The sequence below is a fragment of the Centruroides vittatus genome, unplaced genomic scaffold (assembly GCF_030686945.1).
Source record: "Centruroides vittatus isolate TY-2023 unplaced genomic scaffold, ASM3068694v2 contig_119, whole genome shotgun sequence".
NCBI lineage: Eukaryota > Metazoa > Arthropoda > Arachnida > Scorpiones > Buthidae > Centruroides > Centruroides vittatus.
Window position 1 is genome coordinate 3,249 of NW_027120762.1, and position 19,260 is coordinate 22,508.

The 19,260-nt window shown below is 31.4% G+C and overlaps 1 protein-coding gene and 1 long non-coding RNA gene across 2 annotated transcripts; one reads left to right on the forward strand and one right to left on the reverse strand.

Annotated features, from left to right (window-relative positions):
* Positions 1–2,915: 2,915 nt before the first annotated feature.
* On the reverse strand, positions 2,916–3,560 carry LOC136983094 (uncharacterized). Its single transcript, XR_010881978.1, has 3 exons — positions 3,541–3,560; positions 3,117–3,457; positions 2,916–3,037 (listed from the first exon to the last, which is right to left on the reverse strand). It is a non-coding gene; the product is annotated as an uncharacterized lncRNA (long non-coding RNA).
* A 6,074-nt stretch (positions 3,561–9,634) lies between these two features.
* LOC136983100 (uncharacterized protein F54H12.2-like) lies at positions 9,635–10,936 on the forward strand. Its single transcript, XM_067279733.1, has one exon. The coding sequence runs from the start codon at positions 9,635–9,637 to the stop codon at positions 10,934–10,936; it is 1,302 nt and encodes a 433-aa protein (XP_067135834.1).
* The last annotated feature ends 8,324 nt before the right edge of the window (positions 10,937–19,260 follow it).

Below are 19,260 nucleotides of genomic sequence, written 5' to 3' on the forward strand. Positions count from 1 at the left end.
ATGAATTTCTAATACTAAAGAATCGGTGTCCGTATACAAGAGCTTAACCCTATCTTTATAATAATTTTTAAATATTTCGTAATATGTGTAATACATATGTAATTTACTTAATTCTAAAACACAAAAGCCTATGTATAGTGGCTTATTCAGTAATAAATTTGTTCTCTTTAATCTGAAAATGCTACACTCTTCGTTTATTATTTGGAAACTCTCTAGCGCGGGATCGTTTACATATTTTTTACATTGCTTTTTATCCAATCCTGCTTTTAAATTAATTTGTTTACGAACGTTTTGCATACATTTTCCATAAAAACTGTTATTCATTAATTTAAAAAAATTTTTGTCAAACTGGCTTTTACTGGCTTTTCGTTTTTCATTATTAAAAAATATATATGGTTTTAAATATGGGGATTGTTTAAATGAAAGTATTCTATAGATTTTTTTTTAAATTAATCCCTCTTTTAGATAATATTTTAAGTTTCTATAATGTATAATATAACGAAATTTATCTTTTAAAGTCGGAACTAATTTTTTAATATTATTGCTAAATTTTAGATTTAGAGAAGATAAAAGCGATTTCTGATATTCGGATAAATCTTCGTATTCTATTTTTTCGTGATTTACTGCGAGGGGAAAATCGTTATGACGATTATGTAGTGAAACAGGATATTCTAAATCAACTTCGAGTATATATCCTATTTCGGATTTTAAGGGGACATTTTTTATATCAAATTCATCAATTTCCGTTCGACGTAACCAGCGAAATTCTCCATATGGGAGATATTGAACCATACTCAATCCGTATAGATTATTGCTATCAATCATCACTATATAACTATGAGGTTTCGATTTATCATAAGTTTGAGATACGTAAGGGTTATTAGCGCGACTAAAACGCTTAGATACTAACGAGAGCCCGCCCCGAAGGCCGGATTCAACGAAAAGATACATGTCTAAATCCGTAAAAAGCTGTAATTCTATTTTTGCCATTTTTAATCCTGCAGTAAATGTAAGATGGGGAGAAGTTAAAAAATGAAGAGGATCGAGATCGTAATATTTTAATGATAAATTTCGAAAATTTGTAAAAATATCAGCGAGTAAAATTGTATCGACAAATTGATATAATTGCAAATAATCAGAAAATTTTTTACAATTAAAAGCTTTCCAGACAAGCCGAGCTAAATCGTAATCTTCGGAACTTATGTGGCTTCTAGTTAAATCATTATAAAAATATTTTTTGTCGGGTAAAGAAGTATTATTTAATTTTGAAATATTATTAAACCAACTATACGGAAAAACGCCTTTTCTTTTCAACAGATAGCTATTTTTATTATCGGAAAAAAATTGTTTAAAGATTGGAAAGTCGTACTTTGACTGTACTAGATTATCTGTCAATTTATTTAAAGAAGCGTTTAAAAACTGATAAGAATCTAAAAATTTAAAACAATCTAAAGAATATGTAGTATATTTTTCCATATTGATGGGAACTATTCTTAGAGAAGATATATACTTTTTAGTAATATCTTTTAAAATTAGATGCGAATCGTAACCAGAAAAATTATGCAGAACAACGGGAATAAATGGTTTTAGATTTAAATTCAAATTGCACCCCTGACAAGCCACCCCCCGAAATCGGCCATTTAGGTGATTATGATCGATTACGCTTACATCATTAGAGGAAAATTTTCGTCCGCAAATATAGCATTTATCTCGATTAATAGAATTTGGAATTGTTTGAGGATCTAATGGAATATTCAGTTTTATTTCTTTAATAAGATGTTCCGACAATGCTTTCAATCGTGATAGGAAATCCTCTACTGCATTTAACCCACAATAAAATTTAGAATAGATGATTCTTTCGTTTTTATCTAATACGATCATAGCGTAACAAATCGGTTTATGAATTTGCGTAACAGTACTAAAACTAGTATCGGTCGATTGCATCGCATTAGAAACCGTTTCAGTTAAACATTCAAAATCGCAATATACGACTACGGCATGTTTAAGCATTTTAAAAAATTCTGTAAATTTAAGAATAGAATTTTCGAGTTTAGGAACCGACAGTCTTTGAAATTTGAAATTTGTACATATTTCTCTGTGTAAGTTTAAACTCGACTCGCGTTGAAATCCGTTTAGACAATTATTACAATAGTAATAAAGAGATCTTTGCTTTTCGTGTAAAAGTCTATTAAAATTCCGTATTAAAAAATAATGTTGCTTATAAAGTAATAAATTTACATTTTTATCGAACTTAAATTTACTTATATAATAAGGAAAAACGACAGCCTTATAACCATATACATTAATACTAACAGTATTTGATTTCTCAAAACTCGATATCTGATCCAAAGAAACGGGAAATTTTAAATTCGAACAATTAATAAATTTTAAATATTTTCTGTAAGTAGATACTTTATTTTTATTATTCGCAAGCGGGAAAATAGACGCGAGAATGCAATAAACGAAACATTTATCGTCTTTACATTGAATATTTAAAAGACATTTTTTGTTTGCTAATTGTTTGGGCAAAATTATCGATCCGCACCCGCCATTAATTGTATCATATGACGATCTATGAACATCTATAAAAGCCAGTTTATAAATTATCCATCCACTACCTAACGTAACGGCGATTGATATATCGCTTAGAATTTTTTCTATCGCGTTATCGATATTTTTCCAAGCCAAAAACGGGGATAAAACTCGTTCAGCATAGCTTGTAAAAAAAAATCTTTAAAATCATATCGATGTCCTGTTTCTACGCATTTATACATTATTACTTTAAGACTAATAACAAATCGAATTCTATAGTCGTTTCCAAAATTCGTAATTACATTAAATAATTCGGATTTTATATCTCTAAAAAATATGACCGGATCAACATACTCGAGATTAGATTTTCGATAACATTGTAAAAAATTTTGAAAAGCGGATTCTATTAGCAAAAACATTTTTTCTTTACCTGATGTAATCTAGGTCGAGCTTTTTTTTCCCTCGTTGTTCGAACAATATTCTTTGAAGGGAGAGAATTGTTTTTCTGATAAAAAAACATTCAATTAATTTACATAATTTTTTTAAAAAACGTTATAAAATTGGAAAAAAATTTTTTTACTTACTTTTATTTACATGTACTCCTCCAAGAATTTTTCTACGGCTGCGAAAGCTTTTTGGAAAAAAGGGAATTCCTTGATAGGAATATTAAATCTGTTTTGAATCTCTGCATTAGAGTTTGATTTTGCTAAGCAGATGTAAAATTGCTGGCGAAATTCCTTAATTTCTAAATTATAACCATGAGAAATATATACAGAATATGGTGGAATCGACTTATAAGTTGTTTCGTCTTTTGAAATAATTAAATCGTATTTTTTCTTTTTATCGGCTGGCGCATCATCATTTTTTGTAGCTTTTCGCTTCTTAGAAGTAAAAGGATGATCGATTACAAATAAGGATTGAGAATCTAAAAAAAATGTCTATCTATGAAAATTATTAATAATTTAATTTTCTTATTTTTAAAAATAACAAAAAAATCTAGATAATTACCTTCCATTTTTTTCTTTTCCTTGTGAGATTAAAAGCGTATGTGTTTAGAGAAAAACTCGCTAACGAATTAACCGAAGAAAGTAAACCTCCCGTCTTTATATCGTTGGGGGGAGTTGATTTGACCTCGTTTTGTAAAAGAGCGAACGAACCGGATGTGAGGCCAACACCGGGAGAGGAGAAATACATTATAACCGATTCGTGTTAAGTAATTAAAAAAATACAACAGAAATATTCAATTCATTTCATTTTTTTATTGAAATAAAAAAACATTTACATCAATTAAGAAGTAAGTATACAAAATACATGTATAAATGTATTAATTATATTTAAAAAAATTAAAGTCTTTCACATATTTTTGCCAAAACACGAATTAGAGCAAATTGATAATTATCAGTTATAAATTTGGTCGATAATTGTTTCTGATTACTGATGAGACTACACCAATCCAATTTATGTTTAAAATCTTTCATAAATTTTTCGGATAAATCTTGATATTCTGAAATAATCTCCCAATCCACATGGTTTTCAAGTTCTTTAATAGTTTCTTCGGTTAATCGTTGATATTTACAAACAAGCGGCATATTGAGTGAATCTTTAAAACTTATAATGAATTGTGGACTCAATTTTTGATATTGAGATACGAGATCCCAGTTTAGATTATCAGAATAATCACTCAAAAATGATTCTGTTAACTGCTGATAACGACAAACATCATCCCAATTAATTCGATGATTATACTTGTTTAAAAAAGTAGGAGAGTAATGTCTGCTTTTCCATATTTTATTCCAGTTTAATTTATCTTGGAATTCTTCAATAAATTCATTACTAAGATTTTTTTCAGAAATAATATCCCAATCAACTTTATCTTGAAGTCGTCTTATTATGTCTTCCGTTAAATTTAATTTAGAGAAATCTTTCCAATCAACCAACGAATTTAATTCGTCAGAGAGCAGGGCTATTTCTCTTGTCTCCATTTTATACGACTTGTCTTCTTCCGATATTAATATAATACTAATTTAATTTTAGTTTGTAGCGCTTTATATGACGAAATCAATTTGTATGATGCAATCGATTAGTTTTGTTTTAGACCAATAAGCTTTTTTATGATGCAATCGTTTAGACAAATGAGCTTTTTATATTTTTTTTCATGTTGCAACATGTTTTTTTATAAATATTATTCGAACTTTTATATATTTTTTCGTGTTGTGACACGTTTTTTAAATATCTTTTTATATTTTTTTTCATGTTGCAACATGTTTTTTTTATAAATATTATTCGAACTTTTATATATTTTTTCGTGTTGCGACACGTTTTTTAAATATCGTTATTAACAGAATTAATTATTTTTTCACGTGATCATTTATTACGTTGGTTGGAGAATTTTTTCTCACGCACATTTTTTTAGGTCAACGTATTTATTACGTTGGTCTGAGAATTTTTTCTCACGCCCATTTTTTTTAGGTCAACGTATTTATTACGTTAATCTGAGAATTTTTTCTCACGCCCATTTTTTTTAGGTCAACATTTATTACGTTGGTCCGCGAATTTTTTTCCACACACCCATTTTATTTTTTTTAGGTCAATGAATTTATTACATTATAATTTTTGTTAGGTCTCGAATTTTTTTTTCACGCTACAATTTGTTTTTAGATCAACGAATTTAAAAAGTATATATTATTTACAATTAATGGTTTGTAGTATTATTATTAAATAAAACACAAAATTTTCGAGAAAAAAAATACAATTTTTATTGATTTTTACTTTCGTATTCAAAATACATTTTTTCTTGGATTTATTGATTTTTACTTTCGTATTCAAAATACATTTTTGGAATATTATTTTCGGGTCCGCAATGGGGGTCGTGCTTCTCGGCGTCGGAAAAACATGTTTCGAAAGTTTCGAATGTTTTGTCGGATTTCTCTAAAATTTCCAGGCTGAAATGATGATAAGATTCTTTCGCAGTCAGCATCCAACGGAACTGTTTCGTTTTTGGTCTAAATCGAGGGCAAACATCTACAGAGTATAGAATTTTAACAGTCGGAGGAAACTGTTGAGCTTTAGCCGCGGCCTTGGCAGATTCTTCTGCTAACTCGATGCAGGGAAACGAGGTTCTAGAGAAAGCGTATGGAACTAATAATTTCTCTTTCAATGGAACAAACGCTGTCCAACGAATCACGGGTAGCATATCGTCACTACACCCTGCCATCTTTTCGAATAAAATAATTTTTAAATTCGCGATTGGTTTTTATGTTTTTTCGCGCATGTGCACTGTTGTTTTATGTAGCGTCATCTGTTGACGAAAAAAATTATAAAACAAGACACAAATTTTCGAGAAAATGCAATTTTATTTTTTAATTTCGTATTCAAAATACATTTTTGGAATATTATTTTCAGTCTGTCCACAATGAGGGTCGTTTTCTAGAGCGTGGAAAGCGCATTCGTCGAAGTTGGTAAAGATTTTGTCCGATTTCTCTTGAATGAGTACGCTATGATCGCGACATCCAAACCGTACGGTTATTTGTTTATCGATTTCCATCCGTCGACCGATAAAGAATTGTGTTTACGAGATTCGTGTTTTCCCGACAACCAAGGCGTGTATTGGGTTTATATTCCACAAAAATGAAGAATATCAGAAAAAATTATCATTTGTTAAATGTGCTGGCAAAGGCAACACCCGCTCAGAGAAAAGCTTTGTTAAAAGAAGCATCGCCCGATCAGATAAAAGTCATATGCGAAATTTGCGATAATACGCTGCAAGGCCGAGTACCGGTAAACATTAATAAATTGAAAAAATATAAAAAATGTATTCGAAAACTCGCAAATAAAAAAATAGGTCTCCAAGCAAAAAAGAAGATTTTGATAAATCAATCGGGAGGATTTTTAGGCGCGATTTTAGATCCAATAATATCATTAGCTAAAAGAATTTTTGGATTATAAAAAAATGGCTCAACGAATGGCGTTAGTACCTCCCGAATTAGTACCTAAATATCAACTGCAAAAACCAGAAATACGATTGCACGATAATATCCAAGATTTATTAGAAGAAAGTACTTTATCCGATGATTTGAAAGTTAAATTATTAAGTCAACTAATTTCGAGATTTAAACAAACTATTCACGCACCGAAAGAACCGATTCGAGTCTCGATGGTATCAGAACCGATCGAAGAATCGCAACCATCGTTAGAACCGACAAAACCGTCGACTATCGAAGATCAGATATCAGTTTCTGTCCCGCTGGAATATCAAAAATATGTTCCGCATATCATTCAATTACTAAAGCAATATCAATACGATTGGAACGAAAAAGGAGAATTTCTGGTAAATAATGAGCCGATAATTAATTCCCATATAGCAGATCTGATGTCGCATTTAATGCGCAATCGAAAATCTTCTATTGTGCCCGTCGGATTTAACGAATTTTATCAAGCGATTATTAAATCTAATATTCCTAGAGAATGGATAGGAAATAAGGCGCTATCGAGTCGATTACGAATAGAAGAATCGCCCATACTTCGTTTTCGAACGCCATCGATTCCGCCGCCTCCCATACGATCAATTACTAGCAGAAGAAAAAAAAGAGTTTCGTCTACGAAAATTCCTAAACGGATTGGCTCGTCTAAAAGAAAACATATTTCATGGAAAGATTATTAAGCTCTATTTATTATAATCCATCTCATCCGGCATCGTTTGGCGGCGTAACGAGACTAATAAAAGCGACAAAGTTGCCTAGAAAAACCGTCGAACAATGGCTATCGACTCAAGATACGTATACGTTGCATAAACCCGTACGAAAAAATTATAGTCGCCGTAAAACTAAAGCGCTATATCAAGGAGAACTACTCCAGTCGGATCTTATGGATGTTCGACAATTTTCGAAAGATAATAATGGAATAAAATATTTATTAGCAACTATCGACGTGTTTTCTAAATATGCGTATGTAATTCCGGTAAAAGACAAAAAACCCGAAACGATAAAAAAAGCATTTCAAAAAATATTTAGAAAAGTAATACCCAGGATGATACATACCGATAAAGGGAAAGAGTTTATGAATTCTGTTATTAAGGATTTATTTAAAAAACATCAAATAAATCATTATTATACTCATTCCGAAACGAAAGCGTCGGTCGTAGAACGGTTTAATAAAACTTTAAAAAATAAAATTTATCGTCTTATTACCTATCGAAATTCTAATAAATATATCGATAAATTAAACGATTTGGTGAAGGCATATAATTATAGTAAACATCGAACTATAGGAATGCCTCCGGCCGAGGTGAAACCTAAACACCATTTACAAATTTTTAATCGACTTTACGGTAAAACGAAAACGAAAATAAAATATAAATATAAAATTAATGATAAAGTTAGAATTTCTAAGAAACGTAAAACGTTTTCTAGAGGATATTTGGCAGGATGGAGTAAAGAGGTTTTCTATATAAAAAACCGATTTCCGACGACCCCGGTCACTTATGTGTTAAAAGATTACAACAACCAGACGATTACGGGTCGATTTTATAACGAAGAACTGCAGAAAGTCAAAAATGGATAGGTTTTATGTTACGCTTATCAGTACGGCGAGTATGGACTATTTTCCAAAAAATACTCAATCGTCCTTCACATCGAAAATTAATCCACCGATAAATTTAAGCGGGTCGTGGGAAGCGGCATTGTCCCAGATAATAATACCTCGTTCGTGGTTTAATATAACTAGCGAAAATAATACTTACAACATAATTTCTAAAGAGACGAAGTTGATTAAAGTAAAAACTGATGATTTGACTACACTAATTCCGTTATATCCTATAGGAGAGAACAAATCAAGTAATATATTCGAGACTATTACGAATAATTTAAAAGAATTAGGAAAGGATGGTCTTATTAAATTTTCTTATAACAAAGAAGACAGCTTTGTGACGATTCAGATCGCTCAAGATTGCGAATTACGCATAAATCAAGATGCTCCTACATTTCTTTCGGCTCTAAATCTAGAGTATTTAAAACAATATATTGTAAGAGGAAAAGATGAAAAGATTCAATATAATTCATCTTTTACCGATTTTAAAGAAGAATTTATTACATTAATCGAAAAAAATAGATATATAGATAAAGTAAAAATCGAAAACGTCGAAAATACGACGCATATACCGATTGGATTATACGGACAAAGAGAATTTCTTAAATCATTTCAGACAATCAGTTTTAAATCGCTTCCCGATAAAAAGTTATTATTGAAAGTTCCACGAGAAACTACCGTAAAATTTAATAGTCAATTAAAAGATATATTAGGATTCGATCGATTAGAATATTCCGAAGGAGAATTTACGGGAACTTATCCCTTAGAATTAAACGCCGGAATAACAGAAATATTTGTATATTCTAATTTAATAGAATCGCATCACGTAGGCGATACTTCGGCTCCACTATTCCGAGTAATTCCAGTTATGGGAGAAAAAGATCAACAAATCGTTAAAATTTATAATACTCCGTTATTTTTCCCTCTTCGATCGAATTATATCGAGACTATAACCGTAGACATATGCACATCAACGGGTGAAAACGTCATATTTACTTCGGGAAAAACGCTTTTGGTATTGTGTTTTCGTCGAAAAAGTATATAAAACCGGATTCATTAAAGAATCGGTTATTTGATAAAATGAAGCTTAAACCGGAGGACTGTATTAGTTATTATCGTTCGCAGACGGGAGGATATCCCGATTCTATATTTCCTCACACCCCTTATGTTACTCCTCAATGGGGAAGAGGACCGTACTTTAAAAGTCGGCCGATTCAACGAGGATATGGATTTTTCGGCTCAATTTTTCGCGAAGCAATACCAATTTTAAAACACGCGAGTCGATATATTGGAAAAAAAGCGTTAAATATAGCGAAAGATATCGGGTCGGATATACTCACGGGAAAATCGTTAAAAGACTCGGCTCTATCGAGAATTAATCAAGCGGGTCGAGAAATAAAAGATGACGTCATTAAAAAAATTCAAAGCGGGTCGGGTAAAAAACGAAAACGTCTAAGAAAAAGCGTAAAACGAAAGAATACTAAGAAGAGGAAAGTAGTAGATATTTTCTCCTAAAAAAATGGATCCTTTCTCCTGCCCGTGTTTAAAATCGGAACTAGATTTTTTTAAAACTATTCCGACCCAGTTGGCGATTTTAAATACTACCGAGGCTATTCTACATCCCATCGCTTCGATAACCGATCAGAAATCTCCTATAGAATTTCTAATCCCCGGCTCCGGAGAAAACTTAATAGATTTGAGCAGTATTTCGATTAATGCGCAAGTTACTGTTACTAAACAAAATGGAACTTCTACTCTCGATACCGATTTAGTAACACCCGTGAATAATTTTTTGCATTCGATGTTCTCTCAATGTACTACGATATTTAACGATAAAACTGTATCTACGCACGTTAATTACCCATACAGAGCGATAATAGAAAATCTATTATTTTCCTCCGAAGAAGCGCAAAAAACCTATTTAACCAGCTCTTTCTTCTACAAAGACACCGCCGGATTTTTAAACGAAACCAACCCGATTAAAGACACCAAGAATGAAGGATTAGTCGCCAGGTTTAAGAAAAGCAGCAGAAGCCAAGTATTAGATTTATACGGACGACTTCATTTCGATTTTATTAATCAACCTAAATTATTGATAAACGGCGTAGACGTTCGAATAAAATTGGAACGTTCGAAAGACGCTTTCGCTCTAATGGCGACGGCCGATAATTATCAGATTCGATTAAAGAATATTACGTTAAAAGTAAATAGAATAGAAGTAAGTCCTAGCATCTTAATTGGAATGGAAAAAACATTAGAAAATTCTGTAATTAAAATGCCTTATCGACGAGTTAATATTAAAGTATTTACATTAAGTAAAGGGATTTTAAGTTCAAATATATCGAATGCGATAATCGGTCAAATCCCGAAAAGAATTATAATCGGATTGGTGCGAAATAACGCTTTTAATGGACAGATCGATTTAAATCCTTTCAATTTTGAAAATTTCGACTTAAACTATATTTCTGTTATAAAAGATTCGATTTTAATCCCACCCAACCCGTTCTGTCCAGACTTTGACGCAAAATCTTACGCTCGAAGTTACGCAACATTATTCGAAGAAATAGGGGGAATTCCCTACGGAAAATTCGCTAATATATCGTATTCCGACTACGCTCAAGGATACATGTTCCACGTATTCGACCTAACTCCCGACCGCGCAGCATCCGAAAACCATACCTCTGTGTTGACCTATGGAAATGTTAGTTTCGATTTAAAGTTCAAAAGACCTTTGCCAGAAACAGTTAACGTCATATGCTTCTTAGAATATCGTAATACAATAGAAATCGATCGATCGCGAAACATTTACGTCGACTACTAAACAACTAATGGATACGATTACGCTCTGGAAACTGGCGTTAGGTGATTCCGAAATTAGCAAGACATTCGGTGGCGTTTATCCCTCGGATTTATTACCTCAAACAATCGGAAAGAAGAGAAGCTTTATCGTTAATACGGAGAACAGCAAAAATCCCGGACGACACTGGATAGCTCTTTTTTTCCGAAATTCGACTTGTTATTATTTTGACTCATACGGACTACCGCCAAAAATCCCGAACATTATAAAGTTCATAAGACAGAATTCCAAGGAGTTGCGCTGGAATCGAAGAACGCTCCAAGGTCCGTATAGCTCTACGTGCGGATACTTTTGCTTATTTTTTCTCTACAAAATATCGAGAAACCAAGACTTAAAAATTCTTCAGCCTAATACTAAATATTTTAATGATAACTATGTATTCGCTTTTGTACGCAATAATTTTCGTTTTGGTAAAATACCACCAAATATATTCATTAAATGTAACCAATGTAGCGTTAGTTTACTCAAATAAAATTTTTTTTAAAACTTAAAAAATGCGTTTTTTAATTGAAACTATAAAACATTAGTCGCTTTGTGTGGGAATCGGGTCACCTCGAATTCTTGACTTTGAATTAGGAGGCCTATCTTTGACCTAGAATGTAAAAAGATAGAGAGGGACAGATAAGACGCGACTTTGATGCCGTAGGCTAAGATGGGGACTAGCGAAAGTGAACGCATATATTAATAAACCTAGAGTATAAATACTTTCGCTTTTACCCATTTTTTAACCCCAAAGATGAGATCTCCGTCGATTGTGACGATTTTAGAAACCAAGTTTTTTACTAAATACACTTTAAATTTTGAAGGAAGAATTTATAAAGGAAACCATATGGTTTTTGAAAAATGGGACAACGTGCAAATTCTTAAAAATTTCGATGAAGAAAATCAGGTGTGCTTCTTCCACAAAGGAGCGTGGAGAATTTTAGAGCATAATGGTAATTATCTTTTTTATATTTTAGAAAAAATTTTTTATTTAATTGTATTTTTTTAAAATGTATTTCGTAATTTTTTCAGAAACAATAATCCCCACCCATAATATCTATCACGTTAACCCAGTCATATCAATTTCAATAAATATATCATCAGAAATTTCAATAGCAGTATTTAAAGCGCAATCCATTTACCATAATGGAAAAATTTATTTACAAACAACAAGTTTAAACGTTGGTTTTAAAAAAAATGTAATTATTCTTTTTGAAGCGTACAAACGTATAATAATAAAAATGGGACAACGGATGATAGTACTATTTGAAGATCAATAAAAAGTAAGTTTTTTCAAAAACTTTATATAAAATTTAAATAATAGATGTAAGAATATTCTGCAAGATTTTTCGAGACGAAGAAAGATGAATGTCTAGACATTAGGTCAATTTAAATTCTTTTAGTTTTTTAATATTTGAAATAAATTTAAGCTTTCTACGACTAACTTTTTTTATAATTTTTTAATACGCTTTTTTTATAATTTCAATCTTAAACTTCTTACCTTCGCGGTTGTTGGCGATACATCGGTTAATCCTATCGATCGTCTCTTATATTTAAAAAACAATTGTAAGTCTAAAAGCAACAGTTGCATTTTAGACACAATGACTAGACATCTTTCTTTGTTTGACAATCTTCTTTGTTTCGAAAAAGAAGAACGACTAACGCCCTCTGCTTTTTTTTTCTTGCAGATTTTCCTTACAATCTACTTTTAATTTTTAATTTAAACTATTTATAATAAAATTTTTTTTAAAAATAAATATACAACATAATATTTATTGTTTTTTTTAGACACATTCGACGGAGATCTCATCATCTATTCATCTATTTTCTGTACAATATAAGCATTTTTTATTATAACTTTTTTTTATATTTATTTTGTTTTTAATTATTATAATATCATTTAGTTTTGGTATTTTCAAATAAAAAAGAACAAGAGAGAAAATTGTGTTGTTTATTTAATCGTCGTCGCGACACATATTTGTCGACAGATGGCGCCCAACCAAAACAAAAACTTACAAAAATAAAAAAATATATAAAAATAAAAAAAATATATAAATATAGAAAAATAAAAATATAAAAATAAATAAAAGAAAGAGGAGAAAAAAAAATATATATATCGTAAAAGTATCGATAAAAACCAAATAGCAAATGGCGCGATCCGATTAGCGACAGACGGTTCGCGCTGTTTGTTATTTTTTTAATCGGTTTCGAAATTTCGAAGGAAAAAAATAATTTAAAAAAGAAAATGAAGTTTAATATTTTGCCAACAGATGGCACCTTCGAGACTTAACAATTTAATATTTTGCCAACAGATGGCATTGGCTTAACGAAAAGAAAAATATCTTAAATATTAAAGTTATATATATAATAATATTAATTCTCTTAAATAAAGAAAATATTGATTCTCTTAAGAAAGAGAGATCGTCGTATTGTAAAGAAATCTTAAAACATAACGAAAAGAAAAATATCTTTAATATTAAAGTTATATATATATAATAATATTAATTCTCTTAAATAAAGAAAAAAATATTGATTCTCTTAAGAGAAATCTGAGACTTGTCGTATTGTAAAGAAAAAACTTAAAACATCGTTTCTCTTAAGACTCGGCGACGGCGGCGTATTCTAAAAACGCTCGCTCACATTTCGCGGTGAAGTATATCCGAAGGGGCAACAAAAATGGGCGTGGTTTTAATGTCTACGAGAGCTTTTGGAATGCAAATATCGTAGAAACGCTCGAACGATTCAACGGTTATTGCCATTTTTAGCCCCTGGTGGACGTCTTTCCCTCGGGAGGTTGAGCGTTACTACAATAAAAGTTATAAAGTCTTAAAAGTTTAACAAATTATCCCAGAGTCTCTCTTATTTATACTACTGTCGTTCCGTAACCATTAGAGGCATTTATGTTGTTTAGTGTCCATACATTGCATCTAAGTTGTCGAGAAATTATATATTGAATTTAATTTCATTTATGCTTTTTTGTGGCCATTAATAACACTAATGTGGCATTTATGTCGTTCAGTTGCTATAAGTGGCACTTATGTAACATTTATGTCAGTTAGTTGCCAAAAGTAGCATTTATTTTATTCAGTTGGAATTAGTAGCATATATGTCATTTAGCAACATTAAGTGGCATTTATGTTGTTCAGCGTCCATAAGTTGCATTTATGTTTTTCATTAATTATAAGTTGAATTGAATATTATTTATGCGTTTTTGTAGCCATAAATAACACTAATGTGGCATTTATGTTATTAAGCATTTGTTAGAAGCATCTAATGTAAAATTTATGTCGTTTTGTAGCCATAAGTGGAACTAATATAGAATTTATATCATTTAGTTGCGAAAAATAACATTCATGTGGTTTAGTTGCAATGAGTGGCATTTATGTCGTTTAGTTGCCATAAGTTTCACTAATATAGCATTTATGTTGTTTAGTGTTTATAAATGGCATTTATGTCCTTTAGTGTTTATAAATGGCATTTATGTCGTTCAGTAAATATAAGTTGCATTCATGTTGTCTAGTTGCTATAAGTGCCATTTATGCAGTTTAGTGGCTATAGGTGGAACTCATGTGGCATTATATTGGTTTAGTTGAAATAGATAGCATTTATGTTGTTAAGTAGCAAAAAGTGGCACTAATCTGGCATTTAAGTTGTTTAGCGGCCTGAGTTGCAATAATGAAACATTTATGTCATTTACTAGCCATAAGTGGAACTAATGTAACATTTACGTTGTTAACTGGCATTTAGTCGCATTTTTGTTGTTTACCGGCATTCAGTAACATTTATGTTGTTTAGTTGCATTTCATTGCATTAATGTTGTTAAGTGGCCATAAGTAGCATTTATGTCGTTTAGTGTTTATAAGTGGCACATATGTCGTTCAGTAATTATAAGTTGCATTTATGTAGTCTAGTTGCAATAAGTGCCATTTAATCAGTTTAGTAACTATGGGTGTCACTTATGTGGCATTATTGTTGTTCAGTTGAAATAAATGTATTGTGGCAATGAATGGCATTAATGTTGTTGTATTGTGGCAATGAATGGCATTTATGTTGTTAAGTAGAAAAAAGTGGAAGTAATGTGGCATTTACGTTGCAAATATGTTGTTTACCAGCATTCAGTAACATTGATGTTGTTTTGTTCAATTTTATTGCATTTATGCTGTTTTGTGGTTATAAATAACAATAATGTTGCATTTATGTCATTTAGCGTTATTTAGTAGCATTAACTTTGTTTAGTAACCATAAGTGGCATTTATATTATTTAATAGTTATAAGTTGCATTTATGTTATTTAGTTGCAATATGTGGCACTAATGTGGCATTCATGTCATTTAGTTGTAATAAGTGGCACTAATGTGGCATAAATGTTGCTTAGTAGCCATAACTGGCACTAATGTAAAATTTATGTCGTTTTGTAGCCAAAAGTGGCACTAATGTAGGATTTATATTGTTTAGTTTCTAAAAATAACATTCATGTGGTTTAGTGGCAATGAGTGGCATTTATGTCGATTAGTTGCCATAAGTTGCACTAATATAGCATTTATGTCGTTTAGTGTTCATAAATGGCATTTATGTCATTCAGTAGTTATAAGTTGCATTCATGTTGTCTAGTTGCTATAAGTGCTATTTATGCAGTTTAGTGGCTATAGGTGGCACTCATGTGGCATTATTGTGGTTCAGTTGAAATAGATGGCATTTATGTTGTTAAGTAGCAAAAAGTGGCACTAATCTGGCATTTAAGTTGTTTAGTGGCCATGAGTTGCAATAATGAAACATTTATGTTATTTACTAGCCATAAGTGGAACTAATGTAACATTTACGTTAACTGGCATTTAGTCGCATTTATGTTTTTTAGTTGCATTTCATTGCATTTATGTTTTTAAGTGGCCATGAGTGGCATTCATGTCGTTTAGTGTTTATAAGTGGCATTACGTCGTTTAGTAACCATAAGTGGCATTTAAGTTTTTTAGTGTCTATAAGTGGCATTAATGTTGTTCAGTTGTTATAAGTTGCATCGTTGTCGTTTAGCGGCATTTAGTAACATTTACGTCGTTTCGTAACCATAAGTGGCATTGATGTCATTTAGTAGTTATAAATTGCATTTATGTCGTTTAGTTGCAAAAAGTGCCATTCATGTACTTTACTTGCATTTAGTAACATTTATGTTGTTAGTTGCATTTCATTGCATTTATGTTGTTAAGTGGCCATGAGTGGCATTTATGTTGTTTAAAGGCCATAAGTGACACTAATGTGGTGTTTATGTTGTTTAAAGGTTATAAGTGTCACAAATGTGGCATTTTTGTCGTTTAATGGCCATAAGTAGCACTAATGTAGAATTTATATGGTTTAGTGGCGATGAGTGGCATTTATTTTATATAGTAGCCATAAGTGGCATTTATTTCACTTAGTAGCCATAAGTGGAACTAATGTAGCATTTATTTATCATATAGTGATTATCAGTGGCACTAACGTGGCATTTATGTTGTTTAGTTGCATTAAGTAACATTTATGTGGTTTAGTAACAACGAGTGGCATTTATTTTGTTTAGTAGTTGTAAGTGGCACTAATGTGGCATTTAAGTTGTTTAGTGGCCATTAGTTGCAATAATGTAACATTTATGTCATTTACTAGCCATAAGTGGAACTAATGTAACATTTACAATGTTAACTGGCATTTAGTCGCATTTATGTTGTTTATTGGCATTTAATGACATGTATGTCGTTTACTTGCTTTTAGTTGCATTTATGATGTTTTGTGGTCATAAATAACACTAATGTAACATTTATGTCGTGTAGCAGCATTTTGTAACATTTACGTCGTACATAAACCATAAGTGGCATTTATGTCATTTAGTAGTTATAAGTTGCATATAGTCGTTTGATGGAAATAAGTTTCATTCATGTAGTTATGTTGCATTTAGTGGCATTTATGTTGTTTAGTTGCCATAAGTAGCACTAATGTAACATTTATGTCATTTACTAGCCATAAGTAGAACTAATGTAGCATTTATGTTGATTACTGGTATTTAGAATTATTTATGTGGTTTTGTTGCATTTTATTGCGTTTATGGTGTCAAGTGTCATTAAGTAACATTTACGTTGTTTAGTGGCTATAAATGACACTATTGTGGCATTTCTGTTGTTTAGTGGTTATAAGTGAAACTAATGTGGCATATATGTCGTCTAGTTGCCATAATTAAAAACTAATGTGCCAATTATGTCGTTTAGTGGCCATAAGTGGCACTAATGTGGCAATTATGTTGTTTTGTAGCAACAGGCGGCATTTATCTTGTTAAGTAGCCATTAGTGACATATATGTCTTTTAGAAACATTTAGTGGAATTTACATTGTTTAGTAATTATAAGTGGCATTTATGTCGTGGGCAAACATTATGGGTCCAATTATCTCGGTCGCGTGATTTTTCGACCCGCTACATTAAAAGCGGACCTTTACAAACAGATTATGAGTTTTTTCTCTTGGACCCAAATAAAGTGCATAGACCGTTGAAATGAAGAAAACTTTCAGGAGGGTTCGTATATGCATGATTGTTCAGAGTCTTGACTGACAAAGTACACTGCATAGACAGAAGGAGAATTTGTCAGATGCAGAAATTTATAAAACATATAACATTTTGGTAATGTTTACATAATTAATTGTTAGGTTAGAAGTTTAGTATAATTTTAGATTTAATATAACATATTTTTGTCAATTGAGGGCCCCTAAAGCTTCAAAAAGGAAAAAGATTTTATTTTTTATTTTTATTTGAGGGTCGACTAGTTGGAAAAGAGAAAAACTTCAAATTTCTACTTTGTCAGGAATGAGAAGAGATTCATGGTTGTTCGGCTACCAGACATCGAATTTTCAAGGAATAAGAATACAACCAAGTGGGTCGTTCTGTTAGATCTTTCTCAGTTGAAAATCCTGTATCATTGTTCTTTTCACTTTCAAATTCTGGTTAAAATTTCACTTCAGTTAGTTGTGGAATTTCTGTTAAAAGAAGTTTGTCCCATTGAGCTAAGGTGGACGTAATATCCTTTGTGAGCAATTTGATTTTTTCAGAGCTGGAGAAAGAAATTCATCGATAATCTCTATCTGTTCATATTACCGTCTGGTGGTAGCATGTTTTGAACAGTTTGCGTGGGCCCTGATTTGTTTCTTAGTTTGAATGTTTTCCATTATAAAGGTGACAGCACACGTTTTGGTTATAATTTGGAATCGATCCGACCATCTAGATAAATAGTTTTCGTTTTAGCCCTTGAAATACTGTTATTTCATTAAGAAGAACACGATCTTTTACCGTGATACTTGGAGAGCGGGGATCGACGATTTCGTTTATGACGTTTCAATGCTGCTTGTTCTTCTTCCTCATATATAATTTGAGTCAGATTGATGACGAGGTCAAAAAAGTAGGTTGGAACTCTTTCCTATATAGTAAGGAGAATGGACTGTCGTTTGTATAAGCCTGAATCGTAGTACAGTAGAGCGTCGATAAGTGGAACCAACTGGGGACTGGGGTCCTTCCAGTTAATGATTTGTTCCAGTTTCCGACTTTGTACGAAAAAAATACATTAACCTGTCCAATGTTCAAATTTTTCTCTGTCGCGTATCGCTTCCTGTTGAATTTTTCTCCGTTGCGTGTTGCTTCGTGTTGAAGTTTCGTCGATTTTAAGCCTAACGAAAATTTTTATAATAATCATTGAAGCTATCGTATCGTTAAAAATTATTTCTACATTTTGTACAAACAAAATAAATAGATTAAAAAATATAAAAAACATGAAAATTATACTTTAGAAGTAAATTTAGTATCAAAAACATTTGATTCAGCACGACACAGTCCAACTGAAAATCGTTCCACTTTCCGGCCATTCCACTTACCGACGTTCCACTTAACGATGCTCTACTGTACTATATGCAAAAAGCGCATATTAAATTAATTCATTTCAATTTTGTTAATCTAGCTTTATCGCGATATATTGACGAGTTTTCGTTAAACCTCTTTACTATTCTGTTACATGCAGGATGATATGTTGTAGTGACGACTCTTTTAATGTGAAGAAATTCAAACACTTTCTTAAACAGCAGTGGCGTGCCGTGACATTTGATGATAAGGAAGCTGTGTTTCTGTAAAAAGCCGACTTTCAGGGGCAATCAATTAATTGCGATAAGCCAGTAAAAACCGTATACTTCTTTAAATGTATTTTTAATAGATTATCTGACGTACTTAATAAATAAGAAAGTTCAATATAATTACCTCCATTATTAGATTCAATAAATTCCCTATGCCCTCTAAATGCCAATTTTTGCTTTG